Genomic DNA, 22653 nt, shown 5'->3' on the forward strand with positions numbered 1-22653 from the left:
AGATGACTAAAATATGACTAAAACTAAATGGCATTTTAGTCAAAAGACTGTGACTAAAACTAAATCAAAATTTGCTGTCAAAATGAACACTGCTCCCATCTCATTTTCTTCTCAAACGTCAAAATCATCAAACATCGCTGCAGAAGTGTTTACAAAGTAAACATGCAAAGAAGACCAAATGCCCTTTACAAAAAATGGTAAAACAGCGATGTAGGCCGATCTTGAAGTTGGAAAAGAAAATGTCATGAACCGAAATACACAGACTTCATGCAGTGCTAGACAAGACGAATATTTGAGGTTAAAAAGTATACAAATTGTCATTTTTTTGTAGAAAATAACTAGATAAGACCCTTCTTCCTCAGCTGGGATCATTTAGAGGCCTTTGAAGCTGCATTTAAACTCCATTTTAGAAGTTCAAACTCGCAGGGACCATAGAAATCCACTATATGAAGAGAAATCTTGAAATGTTTTCCTCAAAAAACATAATTCCTTTACAACTGAAGAAAGAAAGACATGAACATCTTGGATGACAATGGGGGTGAGTAAATTATCTGTACATTTTTGTTCTCTCCTTTAAAACTTAAAACTTTTAAAATAGAGGCCAAGCATGAAAAATGACAATGCACAAATGAAGACTCTGACCTGCAGGGTGGAGACGACCTCGTCGCCGACGTTCTTGACCGTTACCGTGTGTCTCCACATGTCTGGATTGATCATGTGTGACTGCTTCTCCTTTTCCACCTCCTTCTCCCATCTCACCATGATGGGCTTCTCACCATGAGCTTTGCAGCTCATCTCTATCTTTTCTCCTTTCGTCGCCAGCGAGTTGTTGGGATACGATGTTATCATGGCCGGAACTGAAAGAGCGAAACGGAAAAGCCTTGTGAAGACAACAATGATGAACACTGCGGATCAAACCGAACAAGTTTTTCTTGACATCAGTGCCTTTTAACTTACATTTGTGCATTTGTGTAACGTTTTGCAACAGCGAGGATAAGAACACTTTTCTACCCTAGACAAGGTAAATGTTTTACAGCTCTATGGCAATAACAAGACTGAATGTGATGCTTTATGCAGATGTACAGTTATTATTCCTTTTTCTGTCTCACACAGAAACACACACACACATACACGCATGTCCCTGTTCCTCACAGGCATTCACTGGGGGAGCCGAGCACCAGGCGGGTACGTGGGAGCGCCGGTACAGCGTGTGATATGATTGAGTGTGTCAGGTTGAAAGTCCCGACCGTTTACATGTCATCTCTTATTCACTCCAGCAATTCTCAGCTCAGCAGCAGCCGCAAAAAAAAAATTGTATGAAAATTTCTTTTTTTTCATGCCTGAATAAAAAAATTTACAAAATGTTACATGTCCTAAAGACTTTTTTAAATATTCAAACCCACATTCTAAATTATTTTTAGTCTCGCGGCACATTATTTTAAACAACATTATCCAAGTGCTGCACGTTTAAAAAGGGGAAAACATGTAATCTATACAAAATATTCCCAATTTTTCTTTTTATAAAAAAAATTATTCCTTAATGACATCATCCTCCAGGAAGTGACATCATTATTAAAAGAAAAACAACAGGACAAATGTTAGTAGCTAATACAAGAGAGGCAAAAAACGCAACACCAGTTATTCTTAACTTATATAAAATTAAAATCTAATAATAAATATTATAAAAATTTTAAATGTTTAAAAAAAATAAATGTTATAAAAATTATTAAAACTAAATAGAAATTGAAAAAAAAAACTGAAAAAAAAAATAAAAAATTTTGGATCTAAAAATAAAATCACATTTTTTATATAAATAAAACAAAATTAGAAATCTTGTCTTGGCAACTAACAAAAAAATAAAATAAAAATGTAAAATCTATAGAGAAATATTAAAATATAACAACATTATCTAAAACATAAATTAAAAATGTAATCTATAGAGAAATATTAAAATGTAATAAAATATATATATAAACGAATATAAAAAATGATACAAATATAAAATATTATTAATATTGCAAATGTTGTCTTGGCAACTAACTTAAAAAACTTAAAATTAAAAATAATAGAAATGTTGTCTTAACAGAGTTTAAGAAAATTATTAAACCTAAATAAAACGTATAAATAAAAATTTATAAAAATAAATAAATAATAATAATAATAACAATGTAAAAGCTATAGCAAAATATTAAAATAGTTACTTACTAAAAATAGTTTTAAAAACGTTTAAGCACTAAAATGATTCAAACTAAATAAAAATGTGTAAAAACAACAAAAAATAAATAAATAAAAATGTAAAATCTATGGAGAAATATTAAAATATTACAACATTATTCAAACTTATTACAACTTAAACTAAATTCAAAACTTAAAACTGAAAATCACATTTTATATATAAATAAAACAAAATTAGAAATGTTAGTCTTGGCAACTAACAAAAAAATACAATAAAAAGAAATCTTTAGAGAAATATTAAAATATCACAACATTATTAAAACTTACTCAAACTTATAATTGAAAACTGAAAATTATATATATAGAAATATATGAAAATATTACATTAAATTAAATTAAATTACTAAAGAATTATATTAATAATGAATAAATAAAAAAAACTATAGCGAAATATATATATATTATCATTATTAGAACTTACTAAAAATAACATTTTAACTAAATTGAAAACTAAAAATCTAAAAATAAAATCAAATTATAAATATGTATAAATTAAAAATCTTGGCAACTAACTTAAAAACTTTAAATAGAAAATAGAAATGTCTTGGCAACTAACTTAAAAATCTAAAATAAAATTTAAAAACTATAAAGAAATATTAAAATATAACATTTATTAACCTTATTAAAACTTACTAAAACTACAATTTAAACTAAACTGAAAACGGAAAATCAAAAAATAAAATTATATATACATATATAATAATTAAATTATTAATTTTTAAATTATTATATATATATATAAATATAAATTATTAATGATAATTTAAAAAAAAAACATAAATAAAATCTAAAACAAAACACACAGAGAGGACACATGCGAAGGAAGTCTCTTAAAATGACTACAGTTGATCAGAGGGTAAAAATGAATCTGTACAGTCCCCCGCTAAAAGACGCAAGCAGTATAAACCGGCATCCTATTTCTTATCTCGACCGAGCGCTCGTTCCTTATGCGATTATCCAGAATAAAACACTAAAGAGGGAAGTAGTCTCTGTGTTGGAGGGGCAGCTGTATCTTCCCTCAGGCTGCGAGCTGTCTTCATCATGACTGCATAATTGCTGTGTTGATGTATTTCTTTAATATCCAGCTGAATTATAAGCAGCAGTTGGACTGAAAGGGAAGGTGCTAATTCCTCTCCTGAGATCCAGACAGAAGAACAGTGTGTTGCTGGGCAGGAACCTGCGCTCCGGCTGTAGGAGTGATTTACGTCTCTTCTGAATCCTCCCTGATTGATTCAGGCTCATTTTACTCCTTCATTTAGGGCTCGTAAACGGACAAAAACGAGCCGCGTTAGGATGCTTTGTGCGCTTGAGCGTGAGCATTATTTTGTTTTTGCATGCGTCACGAGTTTACACATGGTCTCTCAGGGTGGCGCTTTTTATTCCCTGCTCTATCAGGGGCAGAAGAAGTGAGATTCACTCATCCTGAGAGACAAACAGATGATAAACTGGTAGATTCAGCATTATTTACCTGAGAGGAAAAACTGATTCCTGAACTTAACATTTCTGTTCACATCAGTCAAGGCAAAATTCATGTGTTTGACACACATTTAACACAATTATTTGATCCATTTTGACATTTAACTGTTTCTTTTGTAAGAATGTAAGTGCAATACACACACAGATAGCATATTTATTTATAAAACAAATCTGGCGACTTTTAGCAGCGGTAAAATAATTTGCAGTCTATCTGTGACAAAATTTAATTATGGAAGCTCAACGATATCACTTGTACTTGTGAAACACACTAAGGTTAATGAGAACAGCACCGCACGACATCTGCCGGATCAATCTTTGTGACAAATTAGTTTGTTTTCCTTCGTTAAGAGGAACTGAATGCATTACAACTGCTTGCACCTGACTACATTTTGAAAGGAAATTGTAAAAAAAAAAAAAAAAAAGAAAAAGAAAAAGAGAAAAGAAAAGGATTAAAATGATGTGTGTCTCAAATAATTTAAATATTGGGGACAAGTTCAATATTACAGTTATTTCAGAAAGAGAAAATTTTATATACATTTAAGACCCATAACATGTAAACTAAAATATTTTGAAGCATTATTTAAAACGTCGCTCATTATGAAATTCTAAGTTAAAACGAAAAAGGCTTGAAAGTTTCAGTTTTTGAATTCAATCACAAAAAGTATGTATAATAAGGCAAATTTCTTTTTAATATCGAAATAATATTATTTTAATATATTTTTTAAATTATTACAATTAATTATTTTAGGTGGTTGACAAATTAATTATAATATAGAAATAAAATTATTAATTACAAAGTATTAAAATTGTATTAACATAACTGAATATTTAAAGCAAACATAATTGTGTCTAAAACAATTCAATATTTCAATGTTTGTCATCAGTTATTTCAGAAAGTGAAATTTTAATATGTATTTAAAATTCATAAACTGTAAACTAAAATATTTTGAAGCATTTTTTTGTTGTTGATAATTATGAAATTTGAAATTAAAACAAAAAAGGCTTGAAAGTTTCAGTTTTTCAATTAAATCCCCCAAAAATGTATAATAAGGCATATTTCATTTTAATATGGATATAATATAATGCATTATATCTTGTGTGACAGTTTGACAGGAAATTGTTTAAAAAAACATTAATAATCATAAAAAAATAATTCAAATTGTTTTACACGCACAACTAAGCATGTAAGGCATATACAATTGTGTCTAAAATAATTAAAATATTGGGGACTAAAATATTTTGATGCATTTTTTTAATGTCAATAATTATGAAATTTGAAATTAAAATGCAAAATGCTTGAAAGATTTTTTTTAATTAAATCATCAAAAAGTATGTATATGTATAATAGGGCAAACTACATACTAATATGGAAATAATGTTATTAAAAATAATAAGGAATTCTTTTAGGTGATTGGCAAATGAATTATAATATAGAAATATAATTTACACAATCTTTGACATTTTTTTCTTTTGTTAAGGGAAACTGAATGCATTAGAACTGATTGCACAACATTTTGGAAGGAAATCATAAAAAATAATAAATATTAAAATTGAATTACACACAACTATTCGTGTAAAGCATATACATATAAAATATCTAAAATAATTAAAATATTGGGAACAGGTTCAATACTTTTCATCAGTTATTTCAGAAAGTGAAAATTAATATATATTTAAGACTCAAATTTTTAATTTTAATTTTTAAATTATGAAATTCAAAATTCAAACAAAAAAGTTTAAGTTTTTTAATTAAATCACAAAAATGTATGTATATGTATAATAAGGCAAATTACATTTTAATATGGAAATATTTTAATAGAAATGTTGAATTATTACAATAGATACTTTTAGGTGATTGACAAATTAATTCTAATATAGAATTATAAATAATTTATAATTCTATAATAATATAATCTTTGTGGCAAATTAGTTGAATTTTGAAATATTTTTACTATTTAAAATTGTTTTCTATTTGAATATATTTTAAAATCATTTATTCCTGTGATTTCAAAGCTGAATTTTCAGCATTATTACTCCAGTATTCAAATCATTCTAATATGCTGATTTGCTGTTCTATCTATCTATCTATCTATCTATCTATCTATCTATCTATCTATCTATCTATCTATCTATCTATCTATCTATCTATCTATCTATCTATCTATCTATCTATCTATCTATCTATCTATGTGTGTGAAAGCAGAGGTGATTTTTCAGATGTGTGTCCTTGACAGCTCTAGCTGACTGAGATACAGTGGGAGTCTGTGGTCTCTGGTTTATATCCAGCCCATAGGGAATCCTGGCTGCTTTCCTCACCCCCTCCACCCCCCTCTTCCTCCCCTCCCATGAGAGCCCATGCCTGCATCTCCCTTTCACCTGGACACGTTACCATGCCAACCAGCTCTGGCCTGCCTGCTCTCCCCCAGCTGTAAGAGGGTGCTGTCAATGGAGGACGAGAATAGAACAAACATCCAGAATTGATTTTCAGAGGAGAGCAGTTACGAGCCTGCATGTTTATATCATGGATCCGAGCTGAATATCTTTCTCTGGGAGGTTGATGACGCTGGTAATCTCATGCTTTTTTGTGGGGGGATATAAAAAATAGCGCAAAGGGAAAAGAAGGATTGTGTTTGTTTAATGTGTTGATGTGAATGAGGCTGGAGGGGTTGTCAAACTAATCAGTCTAATTAGTTCACCAGGGGTCAGAATTGGCAGTTTGCTTTGCACAGCTCGGTGACATTTGACCCCAAACTATCAATCCGCACATAAATCTGTGAATCGGAAACACGTTTGCCGCATGTCGAGTGTAGATACAGGGATATGATCCAGTTTCCCCTATACAGAGAAAAAAAAAAGTCTTTAAAGCATAAAGAAAAAATAGGGCAGACCGGAGCTGTCTCACTTTTTACAAATGAATATATACAGTTGTTCCTTAAAGTTTACAAAATGGATGTTTTCTTACACTACCAGTCAAAAAATTTTGAAAAGTAAGATTTTTATTATTTTTAAAGAAGTCAAAGGACAGCAAAAACAGTAACATTTTGAAATATTTTTTTTACTATTTAATATAACTGTTTTCTATTTGAATATATTTTAAAATGTAATTTATTCCTGTGATCAAACCTACATTTTCAGCATCATTACTCCATTCTACACTGCCACATGATCTTTCAGAAATCATTCTAATATGCTGATTTGCTGTTCAAGAAACATTTATTGTTATTATTATCAATATTTAAAACAGTTGAGTACATTTTTTTCAGGATTCTTTGATGAATAGAAAGATGCAAAGATCAGCATTTACCTGAAATAAAAGCTTTTGTGATATTATATACTATACCATTCAAAAGCTTTCAGTCAGTATAATTAATATTTGTTATATACATTAATACTTTTATTAAGCAAGGATGTTTTAAATTAATCAAAAGTAAAGATTAAGAGATTTATAATGTTACAAAAGATTTCTATTTCAGATAAATGCTGTACTTTTGAACTTTCTATTCATCAAAAAAACTGGAAAAAAACTACTCAGCTATTTTCAACATAATAATAATAATAATAATAATAATAATAATAATAATAATAATAATAATAATAATAATAAATGTTTTAGAGCAGCAAATCAAAATATTAGAATGATTTCTGAAGGATCATGTGACTGGAGTGATGATGCTAAAAATTCAGCTTTGAAATAACAGAAATTAATTACATTTTAAAATATATTTAAATAGAAAACAGTTATTCAAAATAGTAAAAATATTTAAAAATTGTACTTTTTTTTGCTGTACTTCGCATCAAAAAAAAATAAAATAAAATAAAATAAAAAAATTCAATAACTTTTGACCGGTAGTGTGTATGTGTATATATAATTCATAAAATTCATAATGTAATTTATTCCTGTGATTTTAAACCTAAATTTTTAGCATCATTACTCCAGTCACATGATACTTCAGAAATCATTCTAATATTCTGATACACACACACACACACACACACACACACACACACACACACACACACACACACACACACACACACACACACTACCAGTCAAAAGTTTTTAAACCCTTTATATATACATATATATATATATATATATATATATATATATAAATTAAAATACAAAAATATTTAACAATAATTTTATTTTTTTAATTTTTTTATCAAATGTAAATTCATGACCCAATCACATTTTCTTAGTTAAATAAATATTACTTACACTATCAGAAAAAAATACATTTTATATTTTTACATTAACAATGTAATTAATATTGTATTTATTAAAGCTAAGTATGAATCTCATCGTTAGTGTTTTTAAGCATTTTCCATTATTCCAAAAGAATAACTCCAAGCAGTAATAATTAAACAATACATTATTAATGAACTTATGTTCAGCTATTCTTTTAAATAGTTAACTTTTTACTACTTTTTGTATTTTTCAAATCATCAGTCATCAAAGCTCAGTAAATATAGTTCACAGACACAGAGATTTACCTTAAACTTCACCAAGCTGATTCCTCACTAAAATCTCCATCAGATCATGTTTTGAGGCTATTTTAAGTCTTATTTTGACAAAGTATTCACTTATTTTTTTATTAGTCTTCTAATTAACACCATTATATTGTACATTCAGACTGATTCGCAAACATGGAATGCGCAGAAACACAAGAGGTGGGATTTATCCCATTAACCAATCTCAGCTGATAATAACCAGTCATATCCAATCATATCGCGATAGAGGCATTGCCTCCTCTCATGTGACTCTCCCCCATTCATTCTCAATTACCCCCCACCAAACCCATGGCACGCTTTAGGGTGTCTGTTAAAACTCAATGGGCTCAGGGGAGGCGAAAGAGACGCGGACTCCTGCTGTGACTTTCCCTGCTGGTGTCGCTGTTGGACAATGTTTCTTAAGAAAAACGAGAGTAATATTAGCATTGTTTTATTTTTGTACTACGCTTTTTTTTTATTAAATATTTTGAGGAGACACTGTCTCCCTTGCCTCAGATGGAAAAGCCCTTGATATAATTTTACTTTATATATATATATGTATGTATATATATGTATGTATATATATATATATATATATATATATATATATATATATATATATATATATATATATATATAAGTAATTTCTCACACATAATGCTACAAATGAAGCCGGAATGGCTGTATCTGGAGACTGAGTGTTCCTGCAGTGTAATGTCTCTCCTGTCTGAGTCTCATAGTGGCTCTTGGCTCCCCGCAGGCTTTCTGAGGGCACCCATCATCCCCTATCGCATCAGCGCTCAGGGCCGTGTGTGGGGGATGTAGGCCAAGACCCTCCGCCTCGCTGGGCCGGCGGGCAGATTACACGCATGTGTACAGCGGCTCCTGCCCCACGATGCACCGGGGTAAACAGCGAGCCGACTGGTTAAGTGGCCGTGTTCACCGCAGCCTGATATCCTCCTTTACTGCACCATTGGGCTTTGCGTGGAGAATGAGCCGCATCATGATGCTGAAAATGGAAAAGCGTGCAGCCAATCAGAGCAAAAGAGGGGAGGGATTATGGTAAAATGGCCACTGATGTGATGCTCCATTATGTCTTGTTATATAGAGAGCTTCTTGGGACCATCATACCTCCATTTAATAATTTTTTTATCAGCAGGATTTTCTGAAAATACAATCAAGCAGCAACGTGGCAGTTTTTGTACACACTCTATATTCTAAGTAGCCTACTACTCTATTATATTACTTTAACTATTTCTGCAGTATATAGTATGTATACTGTGTGTAATACACATAACATGCATTTAATAGAAAGTAAATATTCAATCGCATAATGCAATGCACTCAGCATGGCTTTATGGAAGCCTTTTCTGAACTATTTTCTGCTGATAAAAAAATTAAAAGGTATAATAAAAAGTAATCTATTTTTTATAACTGTGAATATCATTTTTGAATTGTATTTCTAGTACTTGTGACTTCTTAACTCACAATGTTATTTTATATGCTAAACTTAATCACATTATTCTTTTAATTTTCTTTATTTATTTTTTTTGACAGAGGTGGAAATGGAGTTCTATAGATGTTTTTCCTGAACACGGAAGTAAGTCCGACTCTTAGCTGAAAGAATGCTTTGCATTTCCGGTCTGCATTGTTTCTAGTCAAATTAGGGTATATTCCGAGCTAATAAACTAATGTTAAACCTATTAAAATGTTTTTAAAAAGCACATGGCTCCATAGCGCCATCACTTGGCAATGTCGCAATGACCGTCATTTGCGTCATTTGTCAGTGCCTCACTTTAATGAGTGTGTAGATGACACGAAGCAGCGGACGTTAGCTACATTAAAAACAGATGGACGCTATTTGAATGGGTTCCTATGGAAACCGGAACAGAAAAGCATTCAATCTGACGTTAGAATTGGTAATGGCGGCGCTCATCGTTTACTCAGGAAAAAGGTCTATACCTTTCCCAATTCTAGCATGTTGAATAAAACAGATCTAAACCAGTAAAATAAATAAAATAAACAAAATAAAAAAATAAAAATAAAATAATATAATTATTATAATATCATAATACATTTTTTACTCATAATGGAGTTCTATACCTTTCCCAATTCTTGCATGATGAATAAACCAGGTATAAACCATGGATAAAAAAATAAAATAAAATAAAATAAAATAAAATATATTTTTTCATTCAGAGATGGAAATGTTCTATACCTTTCACAATTCTAGCATGATGAATAAACCAGGCATAAATCAGTAAAAAATAAAATAAAAAAATAAAAAAATATATATAATTATTATAATCATTTTTTTATTCAGAGGTGGAAATGGAGTTCCATACCTTTCTAAAATTCTAGTAAAAAAAATAAATGAGAAATAATTAAATATTTTATTTTACTTAGAGGTGGAAATGGAGTTCTATTCTTTTCCCAATTCTAGCATGATAATTAAACCAGGTATAAACCAGTAAAATAAAATAAATAAATAAAAAAATAAAAAAATATTATAAATTATTATAATAATTGATGCAAACTATTTTACTGCTCATTCATTCATCACACTGGAAATGTTTGTTTTTATGTTTAATGTAATTTTTTTTTCAATTTATATTTTAGTTTTACATTTTTTTTGTAATTTTGGTAAATCATTTCTGTTAACTGATGAGATCATGTTGCAATGTAGCACACATTAAATGTATAAAATATTACGTTTGAGATACTATTGCTAAAATACGTATACCCTGACATAACGCATAGAACGCTGTACACTACTTTCATGCGAAACATACTTCAATAATACTTTTTATTTTAATCTTTCAAAATCAGCACTTAATTGTAAACTTTCCATGAAGAAGTGAATCTCTTAAATCTGCAAAAACAAACTCAAATCAGATTTTGTTTGTTCTACTGAGTAATGGATTTGAATATTTGTTCCAGCTCTCATTCTGTTCTGTGGCCACGGGGACACGACCTAAACACTCAGTGCTGGTCACGGTTGATCTTAATGAGGAGCTGGTTTGCGGTAAACTGAAGAGATCACAGTGGACTCTGAAACAAAGCTCTCAGGGAGACTCGAGTTACAACAGCGAGCCACAACAACAGAGCCGTGCCTCTGGGAGCAGAGCTCTCCGCACAAACACCACACAGTATTTCACCTGTCAGCCTGATCGATCTCTCGGAGAACACAGTTTTGTGTGTGTGTTGTTACACGACATGAGAAGGAGAGCGGCAGAGAGAATAGAGACAGAGGGAGGGAGGACGAAGAAGAGGTTGTATTGGGCAGAGAGAGCGGCTCTGCAGGGAAGCTCCTGCTGCGTGCTGATAAGAGCAGGGTGTGAAAATAAGCCTCTCTAACATCACACTCTGATCAAATGAGAACGCAGCCGCCGCTGCATGCACAGGCAGACAGGGAATAGTCGGATAACCCCACATTAAAACAGTTCATTTAGCTGCTGTGTCACACGCTGGAGAAAACGCTGCTAAATCAAATGGTTTTCAGTGTTTTTGACTCGCACAATAAGGTGCAAAGATTTGACTACATTTTAAATAAACATCCGAGATGAAGTCAACATGAATCAAAATTTACCCAGTTTACCTGGAAAGCATGTTCCAGGTTTTAATAGAATAAAGCTTATTAATATTTTAGTTTTTGTTACATTTTATTTTACATTTCAAAATGCATAATATAATATAATATAATATAATATAATATAATATAATATAATATAATATAATATAATATAATATAATATAATATAATATAATATAATATAATATATAAGTTTGGTCAACACATTTTTTAAAACAAATTAATACTGTAAAACAAAATAATATAATATAATAAATATTATATTATATTATATTATATAAATGTTACAAATTATTTACATTTCCAATAAATAATTGAAAAAATATATATAATAAAAGTTTGGGGTCAACATAATTTTTTTTTAATAATATAAAATAATACAATTTAATAGTATATTATATATATACACAATATATTAATAAAGTCTGGGTAAATATAAATTAAAAAAAAAATTAATACTGTATAATAATATAATATAATATGATATAACATAATATACAATATAATATAAATGTTACAAATAACTTACATTTCAAATAAATGCTGTTCAGCTTTGCAATCTGTTAAAATAAATTGATAATATAATATAATATAATATAATATAATATAATATAATATATATACACAATATATTAATAAAGTCTGGGTAAATATAAATTAAAAAAAAAAATTAATACTGTATAATAATATAATATAATATGATATAACATAATATACAATATAATATAAATGTTACAAATAACTTACATTTCAAATAAATGCTGTTCAGCTTTGCAATCTGTTAAAATAAATTGATAATATAATATAATATAATATAATATAATATAATATAATATAATATAATTTTTAATAAATAATATAATATAATATAATATAATATAATATAATATAAATGTTTGGGGTCAACATTATTTTATATATAATAATATAATATAATATAATATAATATAATATAATATAATATAATATAATATAATATAATATAATATAATATAATATAATATAATATAATATAATATAATATAATATAATAAAAGTTTGGGGTCAACATTATTAAAAAAAACTAATAATATAATATAATAAATATAATATAATATAATATAATATAAATGTTACAAATTATTTACATTTCAAATAAATGCTGTTCAGCTTTGCAATTTTTTTTAAATAAATTAATAATACAATATAATAAAATGTCTGGGGTCAATATTGTTTTTATAATTTAATACTGTATAATAATATAATATAATACAATATAATATAATATAAATGATTTTTATTTCAAATAAATGCTGTTCAGCTTTGCTGAAATGTTAGCTTTGCCCTCACAGGAATAAATTACATTTTATAATAAATTAAATTAAATAAGAAAATTAGTCAATTTTACATTTTTTTTTTAAATTGTAATATTTTATAATATTTTTGGTTTTCACAAATGCAGCCTTAAAAGGAGACTTTTTCAAAAACAAACAAAAAATCTTTCTGACCCCAAACTTTTGAACTTTTGAACAAAATGATTAAAAACATTATTTATAAATACATCTTCAGGTTTACTTTGAATCCTTCACCTTATGGATGTACAGTAAAATGGGTTGTGGACAAATTTCACATTCACTGTTCCTATTTCTGTTCCTATCATCGACTTTGGACAGTTTGTAATTGAAACCTCTTACACAAGCGTCATAAAAAAGAATTTAATGAAATTATAGTCTGAGGTAATCTCTATCGCTCTCTCTCTCTCTGTCCCTATGCGTTTATACAGCATGTGTGTGGTAACAGAGTGTAACAGAGAGTGGGTGGAAACAGAAAAAGTGAGACATGCACACGCACACATTAAGATCACTGAAAGCACACGCTTTTCCACATGTCAGCTCCTACTGGAGTTCACAGTGTAATGAGGGGGAAAAAGGTTTTTGGCTACTCGTGGATAAACACCCACATGTGTCTGAGGAAGACAAAGACAAGAGACTCCACTGCAGAAACCCTCGCACCTGACACAATCCACTCTCATTTAGTCGTAACATTGACAATAATGTTGCAAAAAATAATTCAAAGCCCATACAAAACAAAAAGCTTCAAAAACACATTTGATTGGTTTTTCAAGTGGCCCAGAGGATCAAAAGTAGTAGGCAGTAACCAGAAGGTTGTTGGTTCTCGACCCATAATAAAACCCAAACTTTCTTCAGATGCAATGGACCTCAAACTATACCTCTTAACAAACACCTAAATATTCATGGTTGAGGGGTTAGGATTTTAGCAGTGAACCGTCATTATCATCTTGTATATCTGTATAATATTGTTTCTTACTTTTCACGTTGAGGTACATGGACTTGCTGACATCGGCTCCCACGTCATTGCTGACCTTGCACAGGTAATAACCTGCGTCCTCCTCAAGAACGTGCTTGATCAGCAGTGAGCCATTCCCGAGCAGCTGGACCCTGAAGCCCGAGTTTAGAGCGATGGGTTGAAACTGGGGCACCCCAGCACCTGGCACACACAGAAAGAAAGACGTCCTCTATTTCAGAGTGAAAAACTTAAGTGACATCATACTTTTCATTCCCAAAATGTTTTAAAATTATGAAAAAAAATATATATATATATTCTTAAAAAGTTTATTCTTTAAATAAATAAATAAATAAATGAAAATAAAGTATCATTCTGTATAGATTTTGAGTGTAAATTTCTACATATTCATGAAAAACTAAAATTTAGAGAATATATCTAGAATTGTTTTTATATACAGTACATACCAAAAGTTTGGACACACCTTCTCATTCAGGTGTGTCCAAACTTTTGGTCTGTACTGTAGATATGAACTCAACTGAAAAAACTTGTGAAAAAATATCTTTCAGGTGGTCAAATAGCAAATAGCAAATAGTGGAGCTCTTCAGCCACCTACTGGTAAAAGTTATTTGTAGTTGTTTTTTTTTACTTTTAAAACTGGATTTTCCAAAAGATGGGCAAAAATCTTACACTAAACCATGTGAAATTATCCATGTTATCTCCATGAATTAAAGTTAGTGTGGGTCTTTTATAAAGTGAATTTTACATAAAAAGCAGTTTTTGTATAAAAACTAGGGCCGGGACTCGATTAAAAAAATTAATCTAATTAATTAGAGGCTTTGTAATTAATTAATCGAAATTAATCGCATTTTAATCGCATATAAATATTTGACCTGAGAACAGTGAGAAGTAAGTTTTTTCATATGGATTTTTAATATACCATTGAATAATGACTGAATACATAAACTTAAGCAACAAAATATTGTTTATTTTTGTTCAACCAAGTCCAACAGACCAGTGCAATATTGCCATTAAGTGTAGCAATAGGATACAGTGTTTCCCCTAGGTTTCCATACTTTTTTTTCTCGGTATTTTACCCTACTTTGTGTAATAATGAAAACATTTATTTCAGTGAAAAAATAAATCCAAAACTCTCTATTTTAACATTTTGAACAATAGGGCTTTACAATCTTTTGCTATTTTTTTTTTTTAAGAAATTCTTGTGTTTTAATTTTTCTCATAATAAAATGAAAGCATAAACATTTATTTATTTTTAATCAAATGAAAAATAAACCTTTTTAATTTTTGGCAAACAAACAGATGTTTGCTGTTAAAATCAATAAATAATAATAATTTAACATTTAAATAATAATCGTAGAATTTTTTTCCACAATTAAGTGGTTAATCTTGTTGTTATATTTATTTTTTATCATATATATTGTTTTTTGTCAATTATTTAAATAGGAATATTGTTCTGTTTCATGTTAAACCGTACTTTTATTTTGACAGGTTGCCGTGAAGTTTCTCTGTGTAAAGTATGATATGATGCTAGTTTTCTCAAATGAAACGGTAAAAGTGACACTGACAGTAGCTTTGGAGATTGAGTTTATTCATATGAGATGCAAATGCCAAAAATTAATGGTACATGCAGGATTCATATTAAAACGGTCTTTTTGTATTTCAGTTTTTACAGACACTAGTCCACATCGCGATTTGAATTAAGTGACAGACGAACTTTTGATTTATCACTAAAATAATCGACGAATTTACGTGGCATTCCGCGCTATAGTAAATTCGGTTTTTATGAATGGAGTCCGCGATCCAGTCCGTGTTTCCTTGGAGGAGACATTGTAAACGCGCCCCCCTAAGATAATGGTAGGGGAAACACTGGGATATTTAGAAATATAGTAGCCTACAATTCAGAAATTCAGGTACCCTATAGGTAGGTAGACCTTCTGTAAAAGCATTGAGGTGATACTTGAGGCTCGATGTGCTGCGGTGATATGCGCATTCCTTTGTCTAAACCGTCTAAACGCTAGTTGGTGCTCCAGTATAATCGGTCCGCTTAAACTCATCCAGTGAGAAACGTTCCGCGGTGCAAAATTAAGTGCGATTAAAATGCGTTAAAAAAATTTAACGCGTTATTTTTGTGTAATTAATTAATCTAAATTAACGCGTTAAAGTCCCGGCCCTAATAAAAACCCATTTTAAAAAATATTTATCTATTAATTTATATATATTTAAAAAATATCACTAACCCACTGAAAACTGCACAAATGTAGAGTAAAAACTTTAATAAACAGAAAAATATACAGTACAGACCAAAAGTTTGGAAACACCTTCTCATTCATTTGATTTTTTTTTTTTTATTACTATAGAGGTAATTTTTCCCCACTGGCAAATTTAGTATTGTTAGAAATTTCCAGTAAAATTTAAGAAAATTTCAGAGGACAAAAGAAAAAGCTATCATTATGTTTCAGTAAAAATATCTAAATAGCCATGAAACTAAATTTTAGACAAAATTTGTTCTTACAACAAAGTTTGTTTTTAAAAAATAAAAAATCAAGTATTCTGAAAAGATCTTTCGTGAAAATATCTCAATATTCATGAACAAACTAAACTGCAGAGAATATATCTAGAAATATTTAGGACTATAGAGGTTCATTTTAATTTTAAGTTGTTTTAATAATAATTATTATTATTATTATCCCCACTGGTAAACAGTTTTAAAATCTATTTTTAAGGTTTTTCTTAAAAATTAAAAAGCTACCATTATATATTTTTGCTCGAGTAAAAATATCTACCATGAAACTAAATTTCAGACTATATTATTATTACTATTACTACTACTACTTAATTAGATTTCCCCCCCCCAACTGGCAAATAGTTAAAATAAATAAATAAATAAATAAATAAAATAATACTGTTCTGTACAGATTTTCAGTAAAAATCTCTAAATATTATTGAAAAACTAAATTCAAGAGAATATATCTAGAATGATTTTTGCAAATTGCTTAAAAAAAAAGAAAGAAAAAGCTATAATTTATTTTAGTAAAAAATTCCCAGACAAAAGTCAATTTTAGAGAACAAATTTATCATTACATATTTTTGTTCCAGTAAAAATTTACATTTAGCAGACGCTTTTATCCAAAGCGATTTACAATTGAAAAAATATCTAAATAGCCAAAAAACTAAAATTTTCCTATTATTTTTACTACTACTACTGAATTAGATTTTTTCTCCAAATGGCAAATTGTTTTAGAATAAAAATTATTTTTAAAAATATAAATCTATCCTTTTGCCTTTGATTCTTACTTAAAATAAATCTAAATATCTGTAAAAAAAATATTTTAGAGAATAAATTTAGAATTATTTTACTATATTTTTATCAATAGTAGTAGTAGCTGTAGTAGTAGTATTAAATAGTAATAATTTTAAAATGTAAAAAAAAATCTCTGATAAATTAACTTAATTCAAAGTATATTATCTGAAAGCTAGGTGCGTTACATTTATTTTATTTTACGCATTACTATCCCACACAAATGTGTTTCTCAAATTAAATGTATCTTGTTTTCAGCATGTTTGTATTGCTTTTGTTATAATTGTCAGTGAAGCCAAGTACCTTTTGAGTATTTCCACTCAATAGTCGGTCGTGGCTCTCCATCCGCAGAGCAGTTCAAGATGACAGATTTACCGTAGATCCCATCCTGGTCTTGAGGCTGCACTTTGAACCTTGGTGGAACTACAGAAAACCCACAAATTCTCATTCAAGTTCTGTCTTTGTGAAAGTTTCTTCATTGTAGGATGCTAAACACATAGTCTTACCTCTAACAATGAGCTGACTCTGGTATTTGACAACAGCGGCATCGTTTTGGGCGATGCAGGTGTAGGTGCCGTTGTGTACTCTCTGGAGGTTGGAGATCCGTAAGGAGCTGGTGAAGTCGATGTTGTCGATGGTCACCCCCAAGCTGGCGTTAATGGACTTTCCATCCTTCTCCCAGGTAATAGAGATGGGAAGGTCACCTGAGCGCACAACGCAGGGCACGAAGACGCGATGGCCGATGGAATAACGTGGAAATTCGAAAGGCTGGATGAAGGGAGGCACTGGCGACAACAAGAGAACATTGTTAAGTACTGCTATAACAAGGTATTCTGATGACAGTATTGACTTTAGATGTCAAGTATGGCTACCTTTCACAGTGACGTGGACGCTCTGGTTCTTGAAAAGCTGGGGCTGAACCAACACATGGCAGCTGTACTCTCCTTCATCCAGTTCTTTCTGCACGTTCAGCAGCTTCAGCGTGCCGTTGTTCTCGAACGCCCGTTGACGGTCATTAAAAGGGAGAAGGTTGGAGTGCTTGAACCATTTGATGGAGTAATATGGGTAGCCAATCACATGGCAGTGAATGTACATGTCCCGCCCCGCTATTGCTGTGAGGTTTTTCATTGGTCGTATGTCAGCAGGACCTTTAGGGCACAGAAAAGAAACACTTCTCTTTACAAGAATATTGACATTGTGGTGAAAGTCCAATTTGCAGTAAATGTAGAATAATAATAATAAAGGAAATGTAGATTTATGGTTTATGGAGGAGGGCCTTTCTAAGATCAAAGAAACAGACAACAAAAAGTAAAAGATTAGGATGATTATTTTGATACTCCAAAATAGCTTGTTTCTCACACATTTTATCACTTTACACACCTATATGTTACACTGAATGTGCACTTCAAACATTAATAGTATATTTTTAAAAGTAAACCGTACTTGCCAATTAACTAAAAGGCCAATTAGGTTAAAGTGATGGTTCGGAGTAGATTTGACTTCATTGCTATGCACTCCGAAGTCTCAAAAACTACAAATGGCGACACGTCGACGTCACTTCCCTGGTTTGGGAAAAGCACGTAAAAGTCCACCTACTACGTTGACATGCACACAGCCATTTGTAGTTTTTGAGACTAGTAGGGATCGGGTAAAAGTTGTTTTTAAAACACTCATGGTGGACTTTTCCATTGCAGCGTTTTGTGAGTACATACCCTATTTACACTACTGTAGAACAGTGTTAATTTTGACAGCAAATTCTGATTTAGTCTTAGTCTTAGTCTTTGGAATAATACACCATTTAGTTTTAGTCCTATTTTAGTCATGTGAAATCTTTTAGTCTTAGTCTAGTTTAGTTGACTAAATATCATAAGAGTTTTAGTCTTAGTTTAGTCTTTAGTCTTTTAGTCTTAGTCTAGTTTTAATAGACTAAATATTAGCAGATTTTTCTTCATAATTCACGTAATTGTAAGTACATTACAATATATGGAAGCATATAGAGAATACAGGCACATATCTAATTGTTGTAATAAAAAAAAAACATTTATTTTATTAAATGTCAAAAACATGAGTTTTTTTTTTTTTTCACAAAAAATAACCATAAGACCTGCTCTCCCTGAAGAATAGGCCTATACATGCTTCCTGAAAAAGATATGCATTGTCCCTGAATTATGTTCAAATTGGTGGTGTTTTTCCCAGCGATTTTTACTCCACATGGTTTAAAGACTCTCTTGTTGTCCTTGTTGTCATATGTGAAGTTTGACCAGATGTCAATTCTTCGTTTTCGTCCTAGACCAAGGTCTGACACTTCTGTCTGTCTGTCTGTTCATGAGACATACCGCTGCCCTCGGACTGCGTGCACAAAACGTTAGCATGTTGCTAACGAGAAAAGTCAACTTAAATTAACCAAAGCTTTGTAACCAAGTCCGTGTAACCAAGTATAAAGTATAACTAATATAATGTATAACAAACGTCCTCATAACTTGAAAACCGCTGCTTTTGAAAATGGCTTTGCCAACTTAGACCAACCTGCCCTCAAAAGATTCGCTCTGATTGGATTTCCCCACAAAACAAAAGGGTAGTTCTTATTGGATCTCTTCTCCATTCGTCCCGCCCCAACATTTTCCTCTCGTTTTTATTCGTTGACTAAAGTGTCAGTTAAATTTCGTCATCGTCTTCGTCATCATATCTGACTTTTTATTTAGTTTTTATTTAGTTTTCGTCTGTAAAAAATGTTCGTTGACGAATATTTTTCGTCATAGTCTTCGTCAACGAAATTAACACTGCTGTAGAAGTTTGGTAAGATTACGTGCACGTTTAGTGGTGCAATTTACGAGATACATCACATGTACCATGTACGGCAGTAGCAAGCCATTTGAAAAACTCTGATATCTCCCTCAATGTTTGACTAAAGTAAAAAAAAAAAAAACTTCGGATGGGGTATTTACATGGGCTTCGGAGTGCATAGCAATGAAGTCAAATCTACTCCGAACCATCCCTTTAAAGAATCAATTTTCTGACAATATATTTAAAAAAAAACGTTAAGTAGAATATTAAAAAGTACACTTTGTAAAAATGTCAGATTAATTATTTGATTTTGAAGTACATTTAATAAATCTTTGTCATGTTTTAAAAAAACTATACAAATTTTTATGTGCTGGCTAACATAAAACCCCATGTAAAAGACTTTATTATAAAGTACTTGATTATATTTGATATTAAAGTTAATATAATTTAAATGTACTAAATTACATATAAAGATATATTTAAATTAAGCTCAGCTAATATAATTTGAAATTATTATTTTCATTTAATTGTATATAACATGCAACTAAGTGTCCACTAAGTGTTACATTTAGTTCACACTAAAGTATATTGTTTTAAAATATAATATTTCCATAAGTACTCTTCTGCTAAAGGGTTCTTCTCCAGAGGATACTGTTTAAAATTGGCTAAATTCTGTATGTGGCTTGCAAACTGTGATATGGCACAATATAAAACTAGAAAAGGAAAATGTGAGATGTGTTTGTCTGTGCAAAAGATGCTAGAGTGCCAGGTTGTGTAGTGTAAAATATACATTAAAAATGAAGACGGACACAGAAAAAAGTAAAACGATCACAAACACACACTACATACACACAAGACACAGTTAGGGTTAAATGAAAAGAAGTTAAAAATAATTTTAGAGGGAACCCCAGGTATTTAAACTAGACTAATGATGTCTCTCACTAAAATATGTAGTAGAAAACCCATGAAAGACTTACTTCTTTAAAAAATCCACATAATTTCATATATATTTTGGACTATGGGGCACCATTATTTCGAATACATCAAATGGTGGCACTTGGTGAGCTACTGGTGCTAACTGTTGCTATTTTTACTGCAACACAATTCGAAAAATAAAAAAACTGCTATGATGCCACATTGTTTGGTTGTAATTTTTAGTCCAAGGGCGACTAGAGAAGCAATGTAAGTCTTCACTGCGTTTTCTTGCGATAAGAAGAGAAGAAAAGAATGAGAAGATGCCTGTGGACGAATAAAACTTCCTAAAGATCTGCGTCTTTGTTCTTTCCACTTTAGCCTTGATGCCTTTGAGGCTTTTAGTAGAGCACAGCTACTGGAAGAGCTTACAAATGGCAGAGACAAGAAACGCTAGATGCCATCCTGGCAGGATGTAAAATGCAGAAGCTTGTCATGACGCCATGGCCACTGAAGGAGTTTCTCAGCATGGGTCAATATCCAGGAGCTTTTAGACTCCTCGTGGGGAAAAATCAATGGTATGGTATTTGATTTAAGCCTATGCTTATATCCAAGCTGTTTCAGTAGCTGTGGTCATCGTATCAGTATTTTATTTTCCGATGTGTTCTGAGTTGTGTTGCGGTAAAAATAGCAACAGTTAGGGCAAGTAACTCACAGAGTACAACAATTTGACAAAAATTAAATAACGGCGCCCCCATAGTCCAAAAAATGTATAAAATAATGTGGATTTTTTAATTAAAGGAAAGGAGGTGAAGTGAGGCCAAGTATGGTGACCCATACTAGGAATTTGTGCTCTGCATTTAACCCATCCGAGTGCACACACAGTAGTGAAAACACACACACCGTGAACACACACCCGGAGCAGTGAATAAATCTTTCATGGGTTTTCTACAACATATTTCAGTAAGAGACATCATTTGTTATATTAAGCCATAAAAGTCTTAATACCAGGGTTCCCTTTAAGAACAGCCCTGAAATCTTAAAAATAAAGGTTCCAAATAAGAGTTTTTGTAGTGATGCCACAGAAGAACCTTTCAATAAATGTGCTTAAAAAATTCTAATGGGTATGTTTGCATGACAATAATGTTCAAAAAATGAAAAACGCTTCTCTTAGCATTTTTAAAAAGTGTTACGTACAGACATCAATGTTGTCAAAGCATTTCCCCTTCACACGGATCCAAGAAAAACCATATATGCATGCCAGGCCAGTACTTGGCGATGTTAATTTGCAAGAAACACTGTGCGCCTGGTATCGTTTCAAAAACTGTCATGCCTCTATAATGCAAATCTTGTGTAAATTAACTGCCAAAGAGAATAAAAGGTTCTACATTTTTAGTTGAAAACTGTGTTGTGTTAACAACCCCACCCAGCTTTAGAATAATATTTTAATAATATGAAGAAACGCTTTCCACTATAAAGAACCTTGTTATAAAGTTCAGTGGATGTTTAAGTTTCTTCATGGAACCATTGATGTTGACAAACAACTAGGGGTGTGACGATG

The 22653-nt window shown here is 30.6% G+C and overlaps 1 protein-coding gene across 2 annotated transcripts in view; it reads right to left on the reverse strand.

Moving 5' to 3' along the window:
• The window catches only part of dscama (Down syndrome cell adhesion molecule a), a 116934-nt gene that overhangs the window by 27455 nt on the left and 66826 nt on the right, over window positions 1-22653 (reverse strand). For both annotated transcript variants that reach the window (XM_073829424.1, XM_073829425.1), the window contains exons 8-12: window positions 18269-18544; window positions 17903-18181; window positions 17700-17819; window positions 14102-14281; window positions 643-857 (exon numbers count right to left, since the gene is read on the reverse strand). In XM_073829424.1, the coding sequence (XP_073685525.1) occupies window positions 643-857; window positions 14102-14281; window positions 17700-17819; window positions 17903-18181; window positions 18269-18544 (1070 nt within the window). The remainder of the gene's footprint in view (window positions 1-642; window positions 858-14101; window positions 14282-17699; window positions 17820-17902; window positions 18182-18268; window positions 18545-22653) is intronic.

Source organism: Garra rufa, chromosome 23 (assembly GCF_049309525.1).
Source record: "Garra rufa chromosome 23, GarRuf1.0, whole genome shotgun sequence".
In the NCBI taxonomy this organism is placed as follows: domain Eukaryota; kingdom Metazoa; phylum Chordata; class Actinopteri; order Cypriniformes; family Cyprinidae; genus Garra; species Garra rufa.